The sequence below is a fragment of the Patagioenas fasciata genome, chromosome 2, assembly GCF_037038585.1.
Source record: "Patagioenas fasciata isolate bPatFas1 chromosome 2, bPatFas1.hap1, whole genome shotgun sequence".
NCBI classification, from domain to species: Eukaryota; Metazoa; Chordata; class Aves; order Columbiformes; family Columbidae; genus Patagioenas; species Patagioenas fasciata.
In genome coordinates, this window is record NC_092521.1 from 141,794,178 (window position 1) to 141,820,168 (window position 25,991).

Sequence of the window (25,991 nt, forward strand, 5' to 3'; positions counted from 1 at the left end):
AGTGGGACTAGCAGCTGGCCTATCATCCCTGACAGCTCCAGGATCTGAGTCTGGAAGGGCTCCCAGGTGCTGCATTGTGCTGGGTTTTCCTGAGGCCTTTGCCACTACCATCTGCCACCATGTCCCATTATGGTGCCAGGGGACACTGGAAGAGCACCACTGAGGAGTGAATGCTGGTTGTACTGTCCATGCTCACTGCTGAGACTGTGTGGGGTGAAATAGCCCCAGGGCAAAGGAAGACAGAGCTGGAAGGTTGTAGCTTCTCTCAGTGCAGGTCTCGAAGATGATCACTCAGAGTAGCAGCAAAACATTGACATGGCAAAGGTGCAGCTGTCTGTGTTGGGTCTCTCCTTACATACATACTCAGGCTCTGGCCAACACGCAGTTACTGCTTCCACCACCTGTGCCCAGCACCCACCTGCTTTCTCCTCCCTGTCAGAGAGGCACTGGGGCAGGGATGAGCTGGGCAGTGTGGGGAGGCCCCACCATTCTGCGGGCTGGGCAGCCTGTGGCCACGCTTCCTCATTTCCATAGCAAGGACTATGTGCAGGAGTTGGATTTCTGCCACAGTGAGCCATGGCCAGCCAGGGACCTAGTGTATTTCTAGGGTTTTTTTTAGCACTATGGATGTGTAAGTTACCTCAAGCTCAGCCCTCTTTGCAACCCCATCACACTACCTCATCTAGCATTTTCTGTAAATCCCCTTCTGGTTAGCCTACTTTTACAATTTCTGCTCCTTGTAAATGTCTTATTTTTAAACAAGCCACCATATGGGAAGGCAGGAAGCAGAGCAACAGCTCAGCTTGCCACCAGCCGAGCAGCAGAGGGTTCGCCTCAGCCGAGAAGCAGAAATGCTGGGACAGTCTAGCGCTGCGTTGGCAAACGCTCTACAAAAGAGCTGCTTCCCACTGCTGGGGCTGCCGTCCTCCCTCGGCATCTGCTCGGTGCACAGAGCCCGGCTGCGATGCCACACAGCAAGTGAGACCGATGCCATGCGAATGCTGTCCCGTGACAGTCAACAGGGGCATGGTGGCCAAGCAGGCCCCACAGGTTGAGCAGGTTTGGCCCTGAGCAGCCATCCGGCCTCCAGCTCCCAGGCAGCCTGGCTGTGCAGTCAATCAGCCCATTACCCAGGTGCTCATTAACAGTGCTCTCCTAAGCATAAAATGGACTTTTCCCTTCATTGACTGACTGGAAACCAGTATAATCTTCCCTTTAAGTAACACAAGTTATTTGCCTGCACGGGAGCCCACCATGTTAGTCCTGCTGGGGCAGGTCCACGGGAGGGACATGAAAATGGTCACAGGGCTGGAACACCTCTGCTGTGAGGACAGGGCTTGTTCACCCTGGAGAAGAGAACGCTCCAGAGGGACCTTATTGTAGCCTTTCAGTATACAAAGAGAGTGTACAAGAAAGAACGGAGAAAGACTTTTTACCAGGGCCTGAGGGAAAGGGGCAACAGTTTGAACTGAAAGAGGGTAGGATTTAGACTGCATATAAAAAATAAATATTTTATGATGAAGGTGCTGAGACACTAGAACAGGCAGCTGAGGGAAGCTGTGAATGCCCCATCCCTGGAAGTGTTGAAGGTCAGGCTGGATGGGGCTTTGAGCAGCCTGATCCACTGGAAGGTGTCCCTGCCCATGGCAGGGGGGTTGGAATTAGGTGATCTTTAAGGTCCCTTCTGACCCAAATCATTCTGTCTTTGATGAAGTGAGGTGGCTGCCATTTGCCAGGGAGCAGTGTACAACTCTCATCAACTTTTAACTTCTTGTTCTACCATAGCAAAAGCTTGACGTGCCCAACTTTGTAATTAATCCATAGTGAAAGGCTGTGAAGTTTTGGCTGCTATCAATCAGAAAACAAACAAACAAACAATTTTTTTAAAAAAAAAGGGAAGGAAAAAAAGTAGATAAGGGATTTTAGAAGTGACTTCAGACCTACCTAAGCTGTTAAAGAAGTTATAGCCAGCATTCTCTTAAACAAAAGTATTTTATCTAGCCAAAAAACCTACTCTGTAGGGTGTTTCTTTTATTTTGGGCTGCCACAGTTACTATGGCAGCAGAAAAGGCCCCAGGACAGGTGCTGGAAGCCATATGCTTCAGCAACAGCCTGGAGAGAAGGGAAAAAATTTAAAAGATCTACACAATGAAATTATCCACCCTGTCTGCACCTAGGTGGGTGGATAACAGCTGGCTGCAGGAAACAAGCATGCTGAATGTAACAGGAGCAGGATCTGACACGGGGAAAAACCCAAACCCCTACTATTATTCTAAGTGTAATCCTCAGAATAAACCCTTGACACATAAAACACAGAAATTAAAATAATGGGCCACTGAAGTAGCTGCTTTGCTGTTACAGCTGCTTATTTTCCCAGACTGTTCGAGCAGCCTGTGTGGGCCTCCACAGCCATCGCTTATCTCTGCCTTGAACTTGAGTACCAGAGTTTCAGAACACCGAAGTCTGACAACAGAGAGCAACCCCCACCACTGCAGAGCAGGAGTTTGATTTGATTTTTAGAAGACAACAGAGATTTTGAACAATGAGATGAACCCTGGAGAGATATTTCTGATCTGCGGTTCAGCTGGGTCTTGGGCTGATCTGACATTTCTGCAAGGTTATCCCTGGATTTGGTGACAGCAGCCAGGGCTCTAAAGGAGGCAGTGACACAATCCAAGGTTTTTTCCCCTAAAATCCCAGCCTACACCAGTAAGTCACAGAAGCCTGCCTAGGGCTCAGGTCTGTGAGCATCCCAAATCCATCTAGACGTGGGCCAACACCCCACAGTGTCCTAGCTGGCTCTTTCCAACTGAAAGGAGAGCCTGTGATGGCACTGAGCTGGCTGAAAACCTGACAGAAAAAAACCCACAAAACACCAGCAATGGCAGCAACACTACCAGAGCCCTTGGGCCATGCCTGGGGTCACCCCCCTACTTGTCACCAAACCACAGCCATCCACACACTGCTGTCACTGCTCTTCACGTAGGGAAACAACAAATAGAAAAAGCCTTAATCAAATGAATCTTGCTTTTCTCCACCCTTAGCCACCCCTCCCACACTGAGATCTTTGCAGCTTATGCTTTCATTTTTAAGAGAAGCGATCTGGGTAGGAGAGCTCTTGGCTTCACCAGCCTTTGCCACACATACTAGTTATTATTGCTGCACTTCAAAGGTTGGATAGACCTCAGAGAGCACAGGTCCACCGCACAGCTCCCAGCTGAAGCTGTGGGAACATTGCCAAAGCAAACAGAGGCATTCAGTAAGAAAGCCGGCACTGACGCTGCTTCAAGCCCCTCCTCTTGCCCCCACCCAGTTCAACAGCCCGTCCTGTCAGCACATAATACATGCAATCACTGAAAAGCCATAATGGATCATTTTCCTACTTGAGATCTGCAGGAGCAGATTGAACTGTCTGTCCTAGGGTGGTTTTTAAAGGACAGCACAGTTTGCCTGTAAGTGGTTTGGGTTCCTTCTCCATTGCCCATAAATACATGAAGTATTTAATGGAGCAGCTTAACTGAGGTTAAGGTACGTAATGCTATTTTATTTGATGGTTGTTAACCAAGGGAAAAAAGCAAAGTGTTTTAAGATACAGGAAAATGCTTTTTTGACCTCAAAATAAGTCCTCCTGTAGTGTAGCATCACCACAACAAAACAAGCTCCTTTCCACAGGGACAACTGCCAAAATGAAGCAAGTGCCTCTCCGCAGTAAAGACTTAATCCAATGTACACACCATCAGCATCCACAAAAATCTCTATCATGTTGCTGGAGTTTCTGCACCGGGGCACATGGATTTAAAAAAACAAAACAAAACCACAACAAAAAACACACAAAAAAGAAATAGCACCTGACCCACAGCAGTGTCAAGTAGCTTGGGGCCAGCCTTACCATGACTCATGGGTGCATGATGGTTCCTGTCCCTTGAAACAACACTGTGGAGGTGTCTGCCTTAAAACCTGATGGCTGCAGGAGACCAGTTCACATCCTCCTTTGTTTGCAACAAGGAGGAGGAAACCTCTCCAGGTCATCAGTGCTGGTGGAAAGGAGACTCCTACACAGGAGGGGCAGGCAGAGTCTGTGCTTATCGGGCTGGGAAACAGAGACTCCCACAATGGTGAAGGTTGGGAGGTGGTGACTTCTGGCACTAGGAAGACGACTCCTGCTCCACCTGCAGATCTGCTTCCACAGAGCAGGGACAGTGCCCTGGTAGCAAGCGAGGGGGCTGGGAGATGTGTCCCACAAAGCCCCTGCACCTGTCCAGCCTGGGCCAAGCAGTGGCACCAGGAGCAAGCAGCAACTACCAGCAGTAGACAACTCCTTGCTGCCAACCCCACCGGTCATCTAGGGGGGTTTGCAGCTTGCCAGGCACTTGGATCTGGTATGTTATTGAGACACTGCTAAGGCCTGTCCAGTCAACTGATAGTGTGGCTGTCCAGGTTTGGCAAACAAAGGGTTCAGGAGGATTGCAGATTGACCCTGGAGATGCAAAAATAGGGGCTCACCCCAGATGAGCAAAGTGCTGAGACAAGAGCACTGTGGGGAGCTCTCACAGTGGTTCTGGGAGATCAGGGTGGCACGCTGAAGGGGCTGTACAGGAACGCACACAACCTGGAGAGCGAAGAAGGAGGCCTAGGGACCTGCAAGCACTTGCAGGGCTACCATCTCACTGGGATCAGAGTTGTGGTGGGACAGCTCATTCAGCTGGAGCACTGCCACGGCTGGATAAGGGATCTTTAGGTAGGGTTAGCCAGGATGGTGAGGATGGGTAGCTTTTTGTGGGAGTACTGGGGAAGGCATGGCTGCCTTGGGATGATATTGGGATCCATGGTGACCTAGCTGAGAGCTCACAGGTCAGGATTACAGAGCAGACCAACACGGGCACCATTGCAGTGAATGTCTACTACAGACCACCTAATCACAAGGGAGTAGATGAGCCCTTCTTCAGACAACTGGAAAAAGCCTCACATGCATGTACCCTGTTCCCTGGGGGCCTTGAACCACCCTGAGGTCTGCTGGAAGGACAACAGAGCAGGAGACAAGCAATACAGGGGGTTTCTGTAGGAACCTAATAACTTCCTGACACAGTCAGCCAAGGAGCTGGTGAGGGGAGATGCTCAGGTAGATCTCTTACCTACAAAGAACCGGTCAGGAACACAAAGGCTGGATGCAACCTTGGCTGAAGATACCACAAGACAGTAAAGTTTAGGATGCTGAGAGGAAGAGGGAAAAATCAAATAGCAGGATCACAACCATGGACTTTAGGAGCATGGACTTTGTTCCCTTCAGGGACCTGCTCGGAAGAATTCCATGGGACACAGCCCTGGAAAGGAATCCTGGTTGATTTTTAAGGATCACCTGCTCCAAGCTCAATCCTTCCTCTCTACTGAGCACTGTAAAAGGCTCAGCAGGGAATCTTGTCTATGTCGATCAAAACCTGAAATGAGGAGGGGGACTGGTGTCAAAAAATATGGAGCCAGACTTTTCTCAGGGAACTGCAATACAGAAAATTCCATTTAAATGTACCAACTTACTTTTTGTTTGTTTGTTTTTACCTGTGAGTGTGCTCAAGCAGTAGAACAGGTTGCCTAGGGAGGTTGTGTAGTCTCTGACCCTGGAGAGACTCCAAACCCAACTGGACACTGCCTGAGCAACCTGCCCCAGCTGACAAATACAACTCTTTTGATCAAAAGTGTTACATCAACAAACTGACTTTCCACATCCACAATATTCTGACAACTGTATTCAACAGTCCCTAATCGTGAATGCACATAGATCTTCAGACATTTAGTTTCCCTCAGTGCATTCCCGCGGTTACCACAGCACAGCTATGCAAGTACCAAAGACCCCAGGCTGCTGGGATGCCCCACACTGAAGTACTCACAGCATCCCCAAACAAGTTTTATTTTCCTGATTGTCTAGGTTGTTGTCCAGTCTAGTAGGTACATCTTCTCGCTTACTGATACAAAACCAAATCATGCTACAGGTGCTGCATTCAACAGCCTTTCAGTTACTTAGGATGATACCAAAGAGAGACAGATTGCAATCTATAGATGGCCTGATTTGGAGAACGTATGACATTTATATAGGTTTATGCTTCTCTCGAGTATTAATGCATCCAGTGTCTTCCCAACCCAAAGAGCATCCTGTATGTACAAATATCCACATATAAGATTGCCTTCCAAATCAGGTACAGTAAGGTCTAGGCTGTCTTTGCTTTCCTACTGCTTACAGGGTAAAAGCCCTGTTACCATCCACCATTGCACCCAACTTCATTTTGTGAACAAGAGCCCCTGACTGAGGTGGCAGTCCTTAACATACCCCACCCAAAATGAAACCATGCAGTGAAAGCCTACAGCATGGTACCACCTCTGTGGTGTCATACGGCTACACCTGAAACTCTTTGTTTTTTCAATGACTGAAACACTGCATGTTTTTCAGCATTCTCAGTAGGTACAATGAATTAGAATCCAAAGGAATCACAAAAGCAGAATCAAGCTGCTTTTTAACTTTTATTTTATGTCCTAAGAATAATGTTTAGTTTCCAAAGGCAGAACCCTTACTTTTTTGATGTTTCACAAAAATTAGTTCTTCCTTCCCAGTGTAATAAGCCCAGAGATACCACCAATCTTATGAAAAAGGAGGATGTTACTCCCCGAGAAAACTCTGTATCGTTGAGGTAGAAATTCTTATCCAAACAAAAATCAGAAAGGAATAATTACATCACCCGGTGTTTTGGCACCAAAGCTTAACAGGGAGTCTAGTTTCTCTTAGCTTTCTCCTCCTTGGAGGAAGAACCTCCTTCCACAAAAATCTCAAGAGCTCTCAGACCTCATCTCCTGTAGTAAGCAGTTAAGACACCCAGAATTAGTTACCACGACTGCTATGCCTGGCAGTCTGGATTTAGATAATTCTATTTACTTACAGCTTATTTGGAGAAATAAAAACAAGGGTACAAGAAATAGATTATCATGGGTATTACTGAACATACGTTGCCCTGAGCAAACCCTGTTGCTCAACCAACAGCTGTACAAATCACTGCAGAGTTTAACCAGTCATTTCACTATGCACATACACACATACAAAATTTTAAAACTCCAGGAATTATTTTTCTAGAGGCATAATTATTAGTCTAATTGTGCTTCATTAACAAGCTCAGTCTCTAATTCAAGGGGAAAAAAAAATTACACAACTTCCTCTTCTCCCAGGTTTCCAGCTCCTCTGCATCTGAACTTCCAGGCTACAGCTCAAGGCAGCCAATTTAACATGAGAACTTGTTACAACCTGAAATAAAATTTCACATTCTTCTTAAAAAAGGGGCTCATCTTTCTATCCAGCTTCATCTGACTGCTATTCTTGTTGTCAATTTAATTAGCCATTTAATTTGCACGTTCACTCACTTCAGCATGGCCTTTACCAAGGAAGCGCTCTACCTCCTCAATCAGTGTTTTCCTATCAGCCCCACTTGAGTGACAAATTATTTCTGTGACCTCTTGCACTACAAAAAGCCACCACCTACTCTCCATTTTCTTGCCCTCTCTCCAGAATTATGGGGTTACTGAGAAGGTGTCAGAAATCAAAACAACTATAAAGCTACTCGAGCATCTCTGCTTCACTGCAGGCTTCATTCATGTGCAACACAAACCTAAAATTTTCAGAAGTCAGAAATTAACTTCAAAGACCTGCTCCAGACAGTTTAAAAAAAGTGTTAATTCCCTAGTTAAAAATATTGCAGCATGCTATTTTTTTTAGCGAGGTGACAACAGTTAAGGTGCTTAAAAAACCCTATCTCTTTGAAGTCAACTGAAATCTAAACAGCCAAAAGTAATTATGAGCTAGTAAGGCTTATAAAAAGATCTTATTTGAGCACATCTTTTGTAAACTAATCTCATTTTAAACATAACAATACTTGAAAAAAACCCCACCTTCACAAGTACCTAATTATTTTTAGTGCTACAATAAGTCCACATTCCTAGTGTGAATTTATCTAGCTTCATTTTCTTACTGCTCGAGCTTAGTATTCCATGTCTGTTAAATGTAAGTAGCTCATTACAAAGTATTTCCTATGTAGGTATTTACTAGCTGGAATTAAGTCACTCTCAACTGTTAAAAGTTAAACATGTTGCGCTCCTACAAAACACTGCTGTGTGTTTTTTCCAGTACCTCACTCCTTCCTATAGCTCTGCCTTGAGCCTTCTCCAGCCTTTCAGTTTCTCTTGAACTAGATCGTTTTCCAGGACCGGTTACACTAATGCAAACAGAGACAAGATACACATATTTTAACTGCAGGACAGTCTTTGATCAAACAACTTCCTTTAGCCAAGCACAAACTATGAATGCCTCTACGTGCACATCCCAGAAATGGATGTACTTTCCCAGCTTTCACTCACTTTTTCCTTGCATTTAGGTTTTGGAAACACACCACAGGAACTATGGTTATTTCCTCTCATTTGTGTAGCTTCAAATTTGTGTTAGCATGGTTATATTTTGCAAAGCAAGCCAGCCTGTTTTACAACAGAAATGGATTTCCACTAGTCATCTGTCATCTTCAAGCTGCTTGGATTTTACCTCAAGTAACAGACGAAGGTGTCAATCCATACCATGGAGTAAGGCCAGGAGCTGGTTTGCTAAGCCTCAGTGGTCTTTGCTTGCAACTGCAATGTCAGCCAATGTCTCTAACCCATTCCATTTCTTGTGTTTATTTTGTATTACTCCAGGCTTATGTTTAAATGCTGTGAAGATATGGAGTCTCAACCCTTGGGCCAATATCTGGCCCTTCCCAAGAGCTGCTTTGTCAGGAAGCCATAAATCATTTCCCTGACAGCACCCTGCTTCCTAAAAGCCGCAGGTCCTGTCTGCTGCCGCTCCCTGCAGCGCAGGTAGCCAAAGGCTCCCCTTACACAGCCGTCCCAGCTCTGAAGAGCCCACCTTCCTGAGCCACAATTGCTACAAAATGTGGCGTTGAAGTAAAGGAAGATCTTTTAGTCACAGAGTAAGGCCATACGGCAGAATTATTTCACTAGCTCTCTACTCGTGGCCATTTCCGGATGGCTCGTTTTGGTGTTGAGGAAGAAACTCGTGGTGAATGACACCGCGCACACAACTTCAAAGCGCGGCTTGTGTGGAAGCGGCACGTTACCACAGCTGTAACTAACCAGGCACAGCCTTGGCTCACAAGGACGGTGAAAACGGTCCCCGTGGTACACGTTGCGTCACGTCCTCTCAGGGCGAGCTACATGCTTTTGTTGAAGGAATTTTTGAGGAGGCTGCCCTCCCATGCAAGGACAGCCCACAGCTGCCACAGCCAAATCCACGCGGAGGACAAGGCGGTCACAAAGCTGCTCCTCGCAAGCCCTACAAACCCATGATGAAATGCTGAAACCAAGACCTTTCTGACTGAAGGACATCAGGCATCTTGATAATAGGGTGGGATCTACACCCTCCGAGGCTCCAGACTTCCAGCTTAACTTTCCATTAACCTTTTGAACAGAGTCATAGCAAAATATTGTAATCTTTGGGATGCTGAAAGCTTAAATTTCCACTTACTGATAATAAGCATTAAACCATACTTGCTGGTTATTGCCATAGTGATCTTCAGTAAACACTGATTTTGGAGGATTTACATGTATTTAAATATTATTCTTCTTCCTTCCTCCCTCCCCCTCACCCCCCATCTGGAAAGAATTATTCTGCAAATCAAATGACAATCACTTGACTCATACAAAACATGAAACCAAGACTGTCAGTAGATTTATACCACATCCTTTGGGGGTTTAGTTTAGTTTCACATAGTGAAACATCTAATGGCTTTCATAATTTTCAACAGAGACCTTGAAATTAGCCATACCACAAACACAGCAGCTGATAGAGTTTCCAACAATACTTAACTGATTTTTGTCTATGCTCTGAAGAAAGAAAAACCTCATTATATGCAATATGCTATTTTTAAGCATATTTAAGCATTCAGCTATTTTTACTTTTTTTTCCCCTTCCTAAAACATGTTATGCAAACATCAATAGACAAGAGACTATCTTATTATAGACGACATAGCCCACTAGTCATAAAGATACACGGCTGACATTATTCTAGATGTAAATTTGGAACAATATTAAATTTTAATCTCATTCTATGGTGCTTCATGCAGTTTCCAAAACAAATAAATGAACCACTGCTTTTGTGTGTTTTCCTCACTTTTTTTTTTAACTATAGTTTTTATTTAAATAAGACACAGTAACTTCTATACTGAAAAAAATACAAAACAAAAGCCACACATTTTCTTGTGTAAAGCAATATATGGCATGATAACTTGAATACTGTTCAGCACAGCGGCTAGAAATAACAGTACAACTATGTACAAAACTTTAAACAATATTTGACAATTTTCTACAGCTGGATGTAGAATACAATTGAGATAAACAACTGCTGGGAAATTTACATGGCAAAGCATTAGCTTCAACACATTTGGTTCAAAACCTTCAAATCTGCTAAGAACATATGTGCAATTTAATTAATATTTAGTTTCTCATGGAAAAAAAAATTGAGAGAACACATAATGGCATTGCAAATATTGCAGAGAGTTCATCACTGATCTAAAACCCACTCATCATATCCCCCGGTAACCTAACACCAATAATCGAGACTACGATTTCTTATCTGGACATAACCAGAGCATAAAAAGGTCAAACTGCAATGTTAACCTAGAAAGAAAAATATTAAAAGGAATCGATACTTACATCACGAGTATTTTCTCCCCTTTATCTTCAGTCTACAAAATATATAGTGTTTTCACCTAGGCCTGAGATTAGTAGGGTAAAAGATGGCTGTTGTGTTTCAAGAAGGTTTGTCACATGAAAATGGCTGGAGACAGACCTCTCTCTCCTATGTTTTCTGCTAGGGGAGTCAAAACCTGTGGATGTCACTCATAGGCTGCAAATTCCACCTCGTAAGACATTATTAACAAAACCTCAGTAATCAAAAGGAAACAATGCTTTATCTCCAAAGAAAGTACATACTCAGTGAGTAGTTATTGGTGGCTCACTCTCACCCCCCTCCAATCTCACCTTCCAAAGAGAAAAAACCATAATGGAGCAAGTTTAAATGCTCAGTAGCTGCAGGCTACTAATCTCTTCAATTCCTGGAAAAGGTGAACCTTATTCTCTCAGGAACAGACAGCAAAAATGTAGTTCCACTGAGCTGAAAGCGATGGAGCAAGAACATCAAGTTTATTTTGCCTTTGGGGTCCTCTTTGTATCACAGGAAATTATCTCTGAAAGCAACGCTCTTGTTCCAGTACAATAGAAGAGCACCACTGACGCGTTCTTGCCGTGTACTATTTTGAGAAAGTGTCCAGCCTGCAAAACCAGGATTATTTTACAAGGATTGGTTTTTATTCACACAAAAGGAGGGGGGAAAACACACTTTTACACACACAACTTAAGTAACTGAAAGTTATGGGAGAAGCTTTAAGTAACACAAACTTAAAACTATTGTTTTCCCTACCCTGTTTTTAGAACACCTACTTGTTACTTTTGGACTTTAATCCAAACACATTTACTTACTACATAAATAAAATGCTGCTCCTCTAACGCTGCTTGACAAAATCTGAAAACCTATTTCCAACCAGCAAACGAATTAACATTTCCAAAAGAGAAACTAAACATTAATTTGACTTTTAGACGGTAACAGTAGCATTTCACATTCTTAACTGCCAACAAAAACATGAGAGGAAATCCCCAACACCCCCCTGTGAAACCTGAAAGAATTTCTGTCCTTGAACAAAAACATTCTTGTCTTTCAAAATCCTCTCACACAACGTGGAATGTTTCTCATGTACAGCCTAGTACTGAACACTTTATTTGCAACAGTTTAACAGTCATCAACTGAGTAACACCTGAAACCCTTAAATGCCACATTTTTACATATATAGAAATGACAGTAAATGCAACAGTTGTTTTACTTGTAAGCACATGACAAAGTGATATACATCACAGATTTGCTGGTTCTCCTCATGTTCACCCATGTCCAGGGTCATCGCTCACCTGGATCTGAATGCACTTATTCCAAGAAAGTGGAATGTAATGAGGAAATATTAATGCATAAAATAAGGAAAGGCAAAAGAGTGATGTTCCCTCTTTAGCTTTGTAGCTGTAAAATATTTTATAATCCCAATATGATATACATTCCAAGTTACCTGAGTTTACACTTCGAGAGAAGTACCTGAAGCTAGGCCATAGGGTGGGCACTGTGCAACTGTTGTGGCCTTTTTTTTTTTCTTTTTTGCATTGTGTGTATTACAGAAGTTAGAAACAGAAACACCTGGATCAATTGTAAACATAATCCTGAAGTACAGTATTTTCCATAGGACACAACACAGCAAGACATCTTCTATTCAGACAGGCAACTTTTTTTTATATATATATATATAGAGAGAGCTTATTTATACTGTAGAATTTGAAACAGAACACAGGACACAGTACTAATCTGGTCAAACGCACTATGAAATGCATAGTCTCCACTTAAAATGCTTAATGATATATGGATTCTGCAGGCATTACTGCTTCCTCACAAGAAATGCTGAACATGAATTCTGTCCCTGCCAAGAACAGTGCTGAGATATTTTTCTGAACGTTGCTAAGTATTCCATGTTGTTCTGAAAGGTTGCCACCTCATGCAGATGTATCTGGACTATCACCTCCTCAATCCTTGTTTCAGGGCAGAGGCCTGCTCCACCTTGGTCTAGATTAACACGTAGCTCTGAGGAGAGGAACTGTCTTCAGTCTGAATTTCTTGCAGAAGCAGCTGCTGCTGTTGGGACGGTTGCTGTACCAGGACCTCTGTAGAGTCCATTGTGCTGGTGTCATCTGACAGAGAGGAGATAGAGACCCGAGACGAAAGCTGCTCAACAGTCAGGGTGCTCAAAGCTGTGCTTTGACCAGAGTTTGGAGAGTTCTTCAGCGTCAGGTCAGAAGCGGGAAGGAGGGGGCCCAGAAGTTTTACAGGACAGAAAGCTGATCCGGTTGGGATGAAATTAACCTTGTTTTTGTCAGGACATGAAAAGAGAGGGGCTGAGACAGGCTGACGAGACCTACAGACAAGAAAAAAGATTATATACCCGGGCAACCAGGATGTTTTATACATCATGAACTTCGTGGTTCTACACATTGCTAAAATGTGAATGACAAGGAATGGGATTAACTGGACGGAGGGGCAAACATCTTCCATATTGGTAGTCAGCTAACTGATCCACAGCATCAAAAACAGTGCCGTTAGAAAAATGACTTGATAGTTACTGGATAAACATGCAACTTCCAGCAAGAAAAGTCTTCAGTACAAATGCACATGGAAAAAATGCTGCGGGAATTTAGAATGGCACAAACTCTTCTTCAATAAAAACAATGCAGCAACACCACATTTAGTTATATTAAATCCCTTTGAGAACCTCCATGAAATAGACTTCTCCTTTCCCATATGTAATTTGTCTGGAGGCTTCCTCCACAACCCAACATTGCTCCTGCATCTAGCAGGCAATAAATGCTGTTAGCACAAGAAATGTGCCCTCCTTAAGTCTCTCATCCACAGGAGCTAAGCATGTAACTGTGACAGCATGTGCTCCAATGCTGCTGGGTCTATGGGAAAAGACATGATGTCCAAAAGTTTAATTTCCAACTTATTGCTCAGCAAAAACATTGAGCAAAGTCTATGCCATAAGCGTACTACTGTCTGAAAACGCTGCACAAGGGTTTCACACCATTCCATAACCTATACTTGAAACTGACAAATGATTATGACAAGGAGAGTTTTTGTTTTAAGCCATGAACATTTCAAGGTAATGAAAAAAAATGTATGGAAAGAGTTTTACAAATGCTTAGGAAATTAAATGTACCTTATCTTTTCTGCTTGGATTTTTGTTGCCTTTTATAAATGCACAAAAAGAGTTCAAGCATAAAAGACTCCATTTCCTCTTCAAACCAACGTGAACACTTCAACTTCTCTTCTGTACAAACTCTAAGAATAGTTTGCTCCTGAAAAACTCATCAGCTGGAATAGTTTATTCATCTGCAGTTGAATAGGCTTCAGTAAACAGGTTTACTGCTTTGCAGATACCAGCTGATATAAAAGGCATTACTTACGACATTTCCTCAAAGACCTTCACTCGCTCACATCCCTCTGGGGGCTCTCGTTTGAACATGTAGCTGTTGTTTGGTTTGGGAGATGAGGCATACTTGGGCAACGGTGAGCTACTCCCACTGTCTGAAAATTTAAAGCAGTTATATTACTAGAGATTGAGAGTGCTTTTTAATTAAATTCGATTTCCAAACAAGATGCCCTTTTTCACAATTTAGCCACCATGCTGGTTTGCTTCTACCACAATGCTTCCTTTATCGCAGGCTATTTCTAACACCCTTGTATAGCACATTTCTTCTGAATAAAAGCTTCAGTGCAGCAGTAATCTATCATATAACAAAACATAACAGGATATTTTTATCCAGAACACTGTAATCAGAACAAAGCAGAGCTGGGATCCTGGAAACAAATACATTCTTTATTATGTATTTCAAAACCCATAAATGAACAAGGTAATATGCATAACACATGCAGAATAATTATGAGTGGTAATGATAATATGCCTTTTCACTGTATAAACACAGTTACTGAAAATGTGTGTATACAGCATGTATCTTATTTTAAAACACAATTATTCACTGGAATATTGACCTTAGTCTCAAAAGTTGTAAAGAAACAAAGCACACTTCTAATACAGGTACTGATACCTCATCATTACAATGTGCTACATTATTTGCTTCACAATTGTGAAGTCATTTTTGCATCCAAAATGTAATTTACACAAGTCAATTCTCTCTTCACAACTAACTATACGCTATAAGCATTCTTCACAGCTGTACCTGTTTGCATGTATTTTACAAGTTACTACCAGACATACTTAGAACTGAAGGTGTGAAGTTCAAGAACAAAAGGCAGATTTCTTTGTACTTCTTGGAAAATGCAAGAGATGAGACTGCACTCCAGTAATGACAGAAGCACAACAGTTTGAAAAATTAACACTACGAAAGGACTTTAAGCACTCATCTTGACAACATGATATTTAATGCATTAAGGAAACAACATAGGTACAAAAATAATTACAGAAAACTAGCTTTCTGCAGTGGTTTCTACCTTTTCAAAGACCAACACCTATCTCAGGCTTGTATTAGTGGCTTCCTATTCTCTGCTTGGGCTCACAATTAAAAAAAAAAATAAAATAAAGTTGCAAGGTTAAAGAGGATCCCCCAACTCACAAACACACCTGATTTGAAGAGAAATAACTGCTCTTGCTTTAGCTCCTTTCAAATCTTTCCACTGATGTGGGGTACTCCACCATTTTAAACTCAGATACCTTTGTTTATTCTGCTGTTATTCATGTCTGCCTTCTCAGCAACAGTGGAAAACCAACCAAAGCTTCAAGCACTGTGGTCTAGATGCACTGAAGCACATAAGGTTGTCTTTAACAGCTTGCAAACAGTAACTACATAAACATTTGTATAACCATGACTCAAATACAAAGGCTAATCATTAGAGGTTTTGAAACATCTCTGCTTCCTCTTGCAAGAAGACACACATCAACTCAAATGTCGCACTTCCCTTCAGAGATTTACTATGAAAAAGAGGAGGAAAAAAACCAGCTGAAGTGAACCTCAGTAGTGTATTGATTATTCAGCTCCTTCCTGCTGTAGAGTGAACACAGAACTTCTATTTACAGAATTTTAGGTGTTAACTGTATGAAGGCTGGAGAAGCTTAGAGACAATACAGATATTTGCCAAGCTGGGAGCATGATGGTCCTATTGGCATCTTTCCACTGTTGGCCCACACAGCTCATTCCAAACACAGAAATCATTAACAGAACCCAGACAGTTTGTTTCCTCCTTCTAATATTTAAAATAGAAGATCCAAGTTTCTATTTAAAAACCCAGAGAAATAAAATGTGCTACTGTTCCTTCCACCAAATAGTGGAAAACTGCAACAGTACATCCAAGGAAAAAACTGAACCAAATTCAAAGTTCAGTCAGTTCTTGGAAGATTGAGAGCCTTGTCCAGCCAGTTCAATTTTCAATCAAGTTTTCAGTTTATTTAGCACTGTCTGTCTGAAACTTTCTATATGAGACAGCTGTTAAATGAGTAAAAAAATAAATACATATATTTTATAATTCAACCATTCTGTTTCTCTCTTCACCCCCTCTGCTTTTAAAGCCTACTAAGTTGCTAGCTTTTCACTTTGACCCAGCAGAGCCCACACTACTATTTGAAAATGTGTGTGGTTATGAGGAGGATCCCACGTCCGAGCTCGGTGCCAGCCCTGCGCGTACAGCAGCGGTGAGAGAGCGGAATGGTGCTGGGGAAACAGGCCGCCAGCTGAAGTGGTGAGAGGTGGAATTTACAGCTTAAGCCAGTCTCCGCTTGTGTATCCTGTAAACTCTTTAAGTGCTAAACTGTCACATTATTAATTCTTAATGATGCTGCAAGTGTGTATTCTCAAACTGAGCTATTTACACTTGTTTTTTATTTTACTTTCTTGGAGACTGCAATGCCTGAGCCTTCCCATCAGAGGACACGTCTGCATCTCCCAGGCTTCCACCAGCAGGGTGTGCTCCGCTGGCACGTCCCGACCAACTCACCCAATTTCATTAGGATGACAACGACTGAAGATTAACAGATGCAACCTTTAAAGTGAGTTTTGTTACCATAAGCACATAGCAGACAATATGGAGCCTTATTACACAGAATTTCTAAACATAAATATTCAAAATGGATATATTCTGTTATCTAGAGTAAGGTTGTATAACTGAACACTAAAAGTACTATTTTAACCAGAAGACCTAATACCACAAGTTTTAGTTTGCGTATATTACAGCAAGCAAAGAGGCAAACAAAAAAAGAATCTCTAAAGAAAGGTTTTGAGTGATAAAACTTAAAGGAAACAGGAAATTTTGCCAGTGAACCTTGGGATTTGTTTTGATGGGTTCAAAAATGCCTTTGTTTGTTACAACTATCCAAAGAGTTCATATACTATTTTCATTTTAAAACCTATTAATCAGATGCTCAGAAGTTAAACAGTATCTTCAGTTCATCTTCATGAACATGTTGCTTGTAACAGCCTGCTAGCAACAGCAGGAATACACAAAGCTACACAAAAGCACCCAAATCAAAATCCCTGAAAAACAGATTATGGTCTCTGTTTTTGTAAGAAAAAAACAATAACAACAACAAATTTAATCTGCTTATACCTTAGGATGCTTTTGAACATTACTTCTGTCACTGCTGCTATGTATGTTACGCAGCACTCTGACTTATAGTTTCATGGACCAGAGTATCATAAAACAGATCTAGTGAAACTGGTACCTGTAATGCAGCAAGTAACTTACTTTGCAATAGGCTGATATTTGAAAACAAAATCATAAAGCCAGGTGCCATTAAAATACCTTCTGCCTCACCCTTCCCTCACTGCTCCAATCTATGCCGTTTAGTATCCCTGCTCCGTTCGGAGCACTATTGTGGGCCTCTTCTGAAACTTAGCTTCCACTTTCTTTTGAAAAGTTCAATAGATTTAGCAGCTTCTTGCAGAAATGTAAACCAAACAGCTGATAGAGTCCAAAGAGCAGCTGTGAGGGCCTCAGGCCAAAGCAGAGCTTTGCACAAGAAATAAAAGATGCTTTAGAAATGTAAAGCAGTGCTGTGTCTGTACAGAGCGCTGGCTCCTCTCACTGCTCATGTCTCTCAGTCAAACTACTAACCTTTCTTTCCTATTCAGCAACACACTCAGGAGCATTCATAAAGCTGACAATTATATTTTTGTAATGGTAAAATCAAGTTGTTCCTGTAGAGAAGAAACTACAACCTCAACTTGAGGAAAGTAACAGAAAAATAGCTTGGCTTTAAAATGTCTCTGTTTCGGTTACACATAAATGCATTTTTCAAAACTTAACAGGCGTCATCGCAAACTCATGATGGTTTCATTCCAGCATCACAAAAACCTTTAAAATTAAGGTGCAAAACACTTGGTGAGTTTATTTTATAAAGTAGTTAACATCCCCAACAGATGTTAATAAACTGTCTCTCAAAACTTGCTGTTCCCTTACAATTTCTACCTATATCCCTCATCTCAAGATAACATTCTTATTCAGAACAACTGGCCTATGGGATCTTAATGCTCAGAGCATAAAAGGTCCCTTTTTGACTATACTTTTAAAACCTCTGAAGAAATTACTTTCTGCCGAAAAACTGCTATACATTTTTCTAGTTTGTATCTTGTTCTTAAACAACAAAAGTTGTGATGAGGAGTTCAAGCTTTTCTCTTTCATAAGCACAGTATTAAGTATCTAGCTTAGAAATGCAATTATATTAACTTCACAAAGCTGGCTGTTAATCACTATCACCTCGACACTACTACTAAAGCAGACTTTTGATACAAACTTAGCATTAAAGCCAGTCTCAAAACCAAAATCCACAAATAAGTACCTACTCGCTGGGAAGTTCAGCAAAAAATTTTACTTCAATTAGCTGCTTAAAAAAATCCAAGACAAGATGAAATCTTTGAAAAGCATTAAGGTTAGATGCACTATTTCAAACTGTCTTCACTCGCTACTGCAAATAAAATACAACTGAAAACTGAGTACTAAGTGCAGAAGGAATTATTCTACTAATTTCCTCATTTTTAAACTGGTATTTGTTACCAGGACATGTGTGAACAAATTTACCCATCAAGATGCTTCCCTGTGTGCTAGCACTTTACTGGATGTCTCTATAGTGACTGAGCATTGACAAAAACATTACAGTTCATACGCATACTTTTAATACAAGAAAAGGAGGGTGGAGGGAGCTAATATCTCTGTTATTTTTGGAGCGTGGCCAACCATCATGTTGGGCTAAGTCTTTTACTTTGATGTGGTTAACTCACACACACGGACACATCCACCTCCAGTTCAGAATTTGGGCAGGTGGATATGTTTTCTGCTACTTCCTTTTAAACCCAAGATGGGAAAGCAATACTTTTCAGAAACCAAGGAAAGCTAGTACTTCTCCCGCTGCCTTCCCCAATCTTATTCCCAAATTATTTTACTAATTATTAAACAGACTATTTACAGAAAAAGCTTAAGCTCACTTATAACCTCAAAATACTGCTGTCTTTAGCTCATTAGTAAATCTAACCAAAATCTTTTTTCATTTCCTCTGTGAAACTTACTAGTCTTAGCTTGCAGGTTTTACCCAAACCCTGTGTCCCCCCAAACTAAAGTCTGTGTTTCCAGCTAGCTGACCAGAAGCCCAAGAATAATTTCATTAGTAAACAGCTGTCCAAAAAAAAAAAAAAAAAAAAAAAAAATCAGTCTTTTCACACTGGTGCCTCTATTTTCACACTATATGTACTGTCAGTAATTCCTAATCACTGAAACTCCAGATTACTCCTTCTACAGAACCAAGTGACATTTTACAGACCTTGGGAAAAAAAAAAAAAAAAGAGCAGGATATTGACATATAAACACATATATTATTCAGAAATTTTGGGTTATTATAAAATATACACAGACCAGTAATTACTTTCCATCAGATTGTTCAAACTTTGAGCTCCTCACCAAATAGCTTCAAGTGGAATGTAAGAGTTCCGAAGCAGAGTACTTTTAAAAGCAGCCAAAACTTCATCATCACCATTCTGACCAGCAAGTAACTCACCCATGATGAATACATCGTCTACCAGAAGCCTTCTTGAAACCTTTTTTAAACATAAACATGATACAGTCTGAATATTTCACATTAGAATCTTCATAAATAGTGAAGACTTTGCTGTGCTCCTCTGACGTATTTATGGAAGATGTTTGTGAAGTTTCACAAACAAGAGGGAAAAAGATATGTAAACAAACAAAACCAATTTTAAGATAAATCCTCAAGCCCTCCACAACAATCAAACAAAAACAAAAACTGATGTAATGAGTAAAATGAAGGTAGTTGTAAAAGCAGGACATCACATGCCTCCCATAGGTAAATGCAGGCCATTCTACTCTCACCTTTATCACGGTCATAGAGCAAATCTTCTGTAGAGCAAGGACTCCCATCCTGAGACTCAGGAGGGCAAAAGGGAGAAACACATGGTGAATGACTGCTGCAGCTGCTGCTGCGCTCCTGGACAGATGGAGTCTGTGTGTCAATGCTCCGTGTGCTACTGCTACGATAGTGAGCAGGTAATGGGGCCCTTCGACCATCAGGGATATCTAGAGGCTGCAAGAAAAACAAGCAAGTCAGGTTACAGAGAAAAGATCAAACTCCTAAGCAATGGTAGCCTGTAGCACACATAACAGAAGTAGTGAAGCAAGCAGTTTTTGAAAGAACAACTTTTACAGAAGCAAATAATGTAATGTACAGTGGACACAACATATATTTAATTATGCTGAAGGCTGAGACAACGTGCAGATGTTCCAAGACAACTGCATTCTCTTAACGCAAAGTTAACACCAGAACACACTTCAACGCGTGCTAGTATTATTTTTTTGTATGTTTTATGATAGCTTAAAAAAAGAAAACCACCTCAACAAATAGATCTCTAATTATACTTTGTAACACCATTTTCAATAAAGGTCACTGTTGTTATGAGGGAAAAACAAGTATCCTGACAGAGATCACATTTGGATAAAAGGGAAAGTAGAACATGTCAAATGCAATTGCATACTATTGCCACAACAACCACCTGAATTACAATTACAAATGAAACCATCCAAGTTTTGCTAGCAAGTCATAATGCCCTAGCGCACCTCCGCATTCCATCCTTTACTTCTGTAGTTGACCTCTGACCAAATGGCAACTTCGCAGATGATGCACAGGCTTATCCAAGGTTCACAAGCCTTGTCTTGAACCAAAGCTACGACGCACTGCCTGCTCCTATCAGCCCAGTTGGCACTGACCTGGGTGACGTTGCGTCCCATTCCACAGTACACTGCATAGACATGTTCACAGTAGTACACTGGCATACTCTACTTGTCTTTCCCAGTGGAAAATTAGTTTTATCATAAAGACAGTGCTGCTTTCAATGTAAAAAATGAAATGAGAATTACAGTTCTGCTTAAAAGTGAAGGGGAAAAAATGCCTGCATAACTTACATATCATTTTTATCCTCACTTTAGTGAGGATTGTATTCAAGCTCAAATGTCCTAGCTACAAAAAAATTAATGTATTTTCCCTTCTGACTTCAAGTGAACATTTTTTTCTTATTTTATTGCTTTCCTCTTCTTCATACATTAAAAAATTATAATAGCCTGTTCCAGAGCCTAAAATGCAATGCAACACACTCTTGCGAGCAATGAGGGCATGAAACCTATTGGCTGAGTATCGCATTCCCCCCTTTTCAGCAGCAGTGTATCCAGAAAATCACCTCATACTATACAACGAGGCAGACACAGCAAAGCGAGATGATCTTCTTCTTATGAGCTGTCCAGTTAATACGATTTCACATTTCAATTAAGAGCAAAGAAACACACTATAAAGAGAACACTACAGCTGTTACATCAAACGCTGATGTTTGGACACCGTTGTGTGGTCTGTTCAACAGCTCAGTTCACACTGCGTATGCGTTACAACATGACTACGTGTTGCTATTCCCATCACCCCAACAGGCCATGACTCATCCCCTGCCCAAGACAGACCTGAAGCATTGTATCATCTGTTACACAGGCAAAAGAGAGGTAGAAAACAAGACCAAAGCTGTAGAAAGAAAACAGTCTCATAATTAACATAACTACAATGCAGAAGAGCATTTTTATTTCTGTCTCTGCCAGAAAAATTCTATGTGATGCCAGGAAGTCATCTGAACCAACCTCTCACTCTTATGCTCTCTTCCGGATGGCCAGTCTGTACAGGACTGATTTGCACAACTCTTCAACATTCACAGATGCAGAAAGCAACTATGGGAGCTACACTTTAAACTCCCAAAGTAGCATGCAGTATCCCGAATCACATTACGTAATAGAAGCCTGATGGATTTGTGTTTCTCCATCACAAAGTGCAGATAATATCATCTTTCTTCTCACACAGAGGTGTGATGAAAAGAGAACAAAATTTCAGACACTTTCCTATTACATAGAAGCAAAAACCCAAGGAAGAAATTCAGATTTCTGACTTCAAAGCAAGGTTTAATAGTGAGCATTAGAACACCTATCTTATGAGGAGGAAACAAAACCAAACAGGTGCTCATTAAGTGCACACACTATGCTCTATATAACAGGTAAAGCAAGGATTCCTGGGAAGGGGGAAAAAGCCAGTAAGTGATCACATAATTAAAGACTTTAGGATAACACACATGTTCTTCCACACCTGGAGGAACAACACAGTCTGATGTAGTCAGGAAGTATAGCCCAAATCACATATTTTAGCCTCCACTGAATTAAAATTTGAGGTACAAAAAGTTATCCATATTTTTAGACATTCCTATAAATATACATACAAACAGAGAAAGCTAAATATTTATTACTCTTTCCAAGTAAAATAATTTTTAAGGCATAGAAAATGCCTGCAAATATTTCAGATTCTGTGCTTCTGTATTTATCTTTCCCTGATTATTCAAGCCAAGTTTTGACAAGTGCAAAAAAATTGATGAAAATATCAACTAAAAGTATTTCACTTTTTAAAAACCTTATGTATTAAACTTGATTAACATAAAAAAAATGCTTTAGAAGTTATTTTCCATGAGTCACACATAAACTATTCTAAAAACCTTAGAATACAAGCAATAGTGTAACTAATTTGGTACAGCTGCTATTAGTTTTCATAACACCCAATGCATGGAAAATGACTAGAAACTACTGCACTTTATGTACTGTGGTTGTTTTGGGGGTTTTTGTTTGTTTTGTTTTGTTTTTCCAAGAGTGTCCAGTCATGTGCTAACCTTATGGCAAATGCATTGTGACAGGACACCCACCAACCCGTATGGGACAGTGTGTTTTCGGACACAGTCACACATGGCCCTTCGCTCCCTGCAAAGGTATGGACATGCTCAATTTGACTACAGCATGCATTTCTCAAGACACTAAAAACTGACCACATTGTCTTCAGTATCAATCTTTTCACTGGATAAAGCCAAGAACACCCTATTCAGTAGCATTAGGAACACTACTGTGATATAATATACCAATGGGAACCTTAAAGATAATCTGCTCTTTATAAGCTTTACATCTATTTAGAAAGCAACTTCTTGAAATCAAAGCATTCAATGCTTTTTATTTAAAAACTGTTCTCTAGACTGGAACACAAAGGCAGGCACAGGAAAGAGCTTCCTTCTAGCGTAATTAAGTCACCAATGCATTAGGTAAGATGCAAACGCGAAAAAAGAATGTATCCTGGGAAGGAGCACTTGTAAGAAACCAGACTTTTCAGATGAAGAATATGAAGATTTAAGTAAGGATCCTCTGCATCTGTACAAACTAGAAAAAAAAAGTCCTTTTATTACAGGATTAAGTTTTCCAACAGGTACCTAAAACCATCTTGCTATCTATTTCCAGAAGCATTATGAATCAAGTAAGAGACACATTCATAATTTTTCTTATATTGTGTTATAGTCCATCAGGATTGCTTCATTTCTAATTACTTCTGTATACTTGTATACTGTAATTATTTTTTCCCTAATAGGAGACCTATGAATGCGTTCGTGTCCTGCAACAGGGCACTTTTCATTATTTTTGCAATGTATTCTGTAAGAAGGGAACTTCTTACCACCCACTCCCTACAACGACTCCATCATCTTACTGTCTCAAACTCTCCAATGTTTGTGTTGTGGAGTCACAACGGGAGAAAGAACAAAAGCCCATCACAACCTCACAAAAAGCTGATTCCCTCTTACAAGTTATGGTGGGAGTAGAGGCAAAAATCACGATTTCCTAGAAAGCTACTCAACAAATTATACAACAGGAAGGAAAATGTATCCAGGATCTTTGAATAAATGCATTGGAAATTAAAGTTTATTAATAAATCTGAGGAGAAAGAGGTGACTAAAAATTGAGTCAAAAAGCCAACTTTAACTTAGTTCTATTAAAAAAATAACACCTTCAGCCACCTAAGCAAGAAAAAATACAAACATTCATGGCTAAACAGAAAGGAATGAAATATTCAGAATGTTCTGACTACTTACAATGCAATCCCTCTAAAGTTTATTATCAGATTATTAAAAGGTAATGACACAACATTACTGTATCATCAACTAGTTTTGTGAAACACAAAAATAACAAGAGTAATGTCTACAATAATTTTTACTACGTAATTGTACAATTGTACAATTCCTATTATGATTACAATACTATGTTAAAAAAGGCAAAGAAGAGTCTTTCAAAGAACAGAACTAAGCATGAGAGAAGAAAGAAGACATACTCCAAATCATTTAATAAGCAGGGTTACAAAAATTGAAATCAGCAAAAGGGAAAACAGAGTATGTAACATCAGACACTACAAAACCAAAAAACAAGTTTAAAAAATAAATCAATTTGTGTATCTGAAGAGTAAGTAGGGAAGCATGAAACTGGGAGGAAAGTTTGATTGGTTAACCACTGTGAGCTCAATTAAAAAAGTAATTCAAGTAATATCCATAAAACTGTTTAACCATATTTTTATGCTATGGATGACCTAGTCTGATTTCAATATATGAACTAAGAAACAGTTTGTTAAAACAAAAAATAAAAAAACAAAACCAAGTTTATACTGAAGAGAGACTAATAGAAAAATATTTGAGAACACTAGACTAAAATTTCAGAAGAGAACTAAAATGCATTTTATTTTACTTGCAACAGTCCAAATGTGGTTATCAAACTGACACAGAAGAAATCAGAAAGCTATTAATGTAGCACCTAAATTTTGGGATGATAATAATAATAGTGAGCAGCACCTATAATAAAGGTAATATTCCTTCTCAGTGTTTTTAGCAGGTTGTATGCTATTCCCGAATTCTTTCCTGCCAAATGAATACAGCTTCACAATAGGGCACAAAGTGTTTCGTGCAGCTGGACAGATCTATTCATATGAAAATTAAGATTTGAACATACACTGTTAAAACTGTGAAGTAAACATGGCAACAGGTTAAAAGAAACCTGCTGAAAATCTAGAAGCACACCAAACTTACAAGCCAGTCTACAGAATAATGTAGCCTTCACACATCACCCAACGCAACCAACTAAAATAGCTATTTTAAAATACTTTCTAAAAACACAGAATGTTACAGCATGAACGAATGGCAGAAAACTGAAAGAAAAATAAATTGTTTCACAAGCAGTGAATCTAATGAAGCTTGGTTTCCTATGGTTTATCTTTCGTTCAGTAATTCCTAACCTTTAACCTGACTGCCCCACCTCCCCCAGGCTAAAAATATGTGAAATTGTTGTATTAGGAGAAAGTTCACCAGCAGTAAGATGGAGTAAATTACTCCGTTATCATCTTCCATAAGTGAGCCAGGAGATCTAGTGAGCTCACGGAGAGCACTAGGAGTGCTGCTTTAGGTCCCCTTAGACCAGACTTCACAGCAACAAACAGTTACATAGCAGGAAACAATCCTCTGCCCACAAAGACCGACGTGACTTCGAGGGCAGCGTCTAATTTATGACTTTCTTTTGTGTCTGAAGACTCTCCACAGCTAGATGTTTGGAGGAAGGGTTCGCTATTGCCTTGGTTGCGCAAACTGCTGAGCACCTCTGGCCCCAGTCCAACAATGCACTTAAGTATGTGCTTAACTGTTTGGCTGGACCAGAGCCAGTACATTGAGTAACTTACGAGACCGAGTTCTGCATCCCAAGTAAGAAGCTGTTAAAGCCCAAGGACAATATTTATGAAGATGATTTGTCTGATAAATAAATGAAATGTCCTCTAACCATCAGAGATTACAACTCCAGCCATAGCAGCACTAACGGTGGCACTGTAATACATACGTTTTTATAATCTCTTTGGAGATGGTGCAATAAGGTTTATTGACTTGGGCTGTC

General features: G+C 40.6%; 2 protein-coding genes across 5 annotated transcripts in view; one reads left to right on the forward strand and one right to left on the reverse strand.

Moving 5' to 3' along the window:
• The window catches only part of ICA1 (islet cell autoantigen 1), an 85,682-nt gene extending 76,835 nt beyond the window's left edge, over positions 1–8,847 (forward strand). Inside the window, exon 16 of the mRNA XM_071805105.1 lies at positions 8,716–8,847. The gene's annotated coding sequence lies outside the window, so the exon portion shown is untranslated. The remainder of the gene's footprint in view (positions 1–8,715) is intronic.
• Positions 8,848–10,171: 1,324 nt separating this feature from the next.
• Positions 10,172–25,991, reverse strand: part of GLCCI1 (glucocorticoid induced 1) — a 56,759-nt gene continuing 40,939 nt past the window's right edge. For 2 of the 4 annotated variants that reach the window (XM_065830629.2, XM_065830628.2), the window contains exons 6-8: positions 20,052–20,262; positions 14,129–14,249; positions 10,172–13,083 (exon numbers count right to left, since the gene is read on the reverse strand). In XM_065830629.2, coding sequence (XP_065686701.1) covers positions 12,735–13,083; positions 14,129–14,249; positions 20,052–20,262 — 681 coding nt within the window. In that variant the 3' untranslated portion in view covers positions 10,172–12,734. The remainder of the gene's footprint in view (positions 13,084–14,128; positions 14,250–20,051; positions 20,263–25,991) is intronic. The other 2 variants (XM_065830632.2, XM_065830631.2) reach the window with 1 other exon arrangement.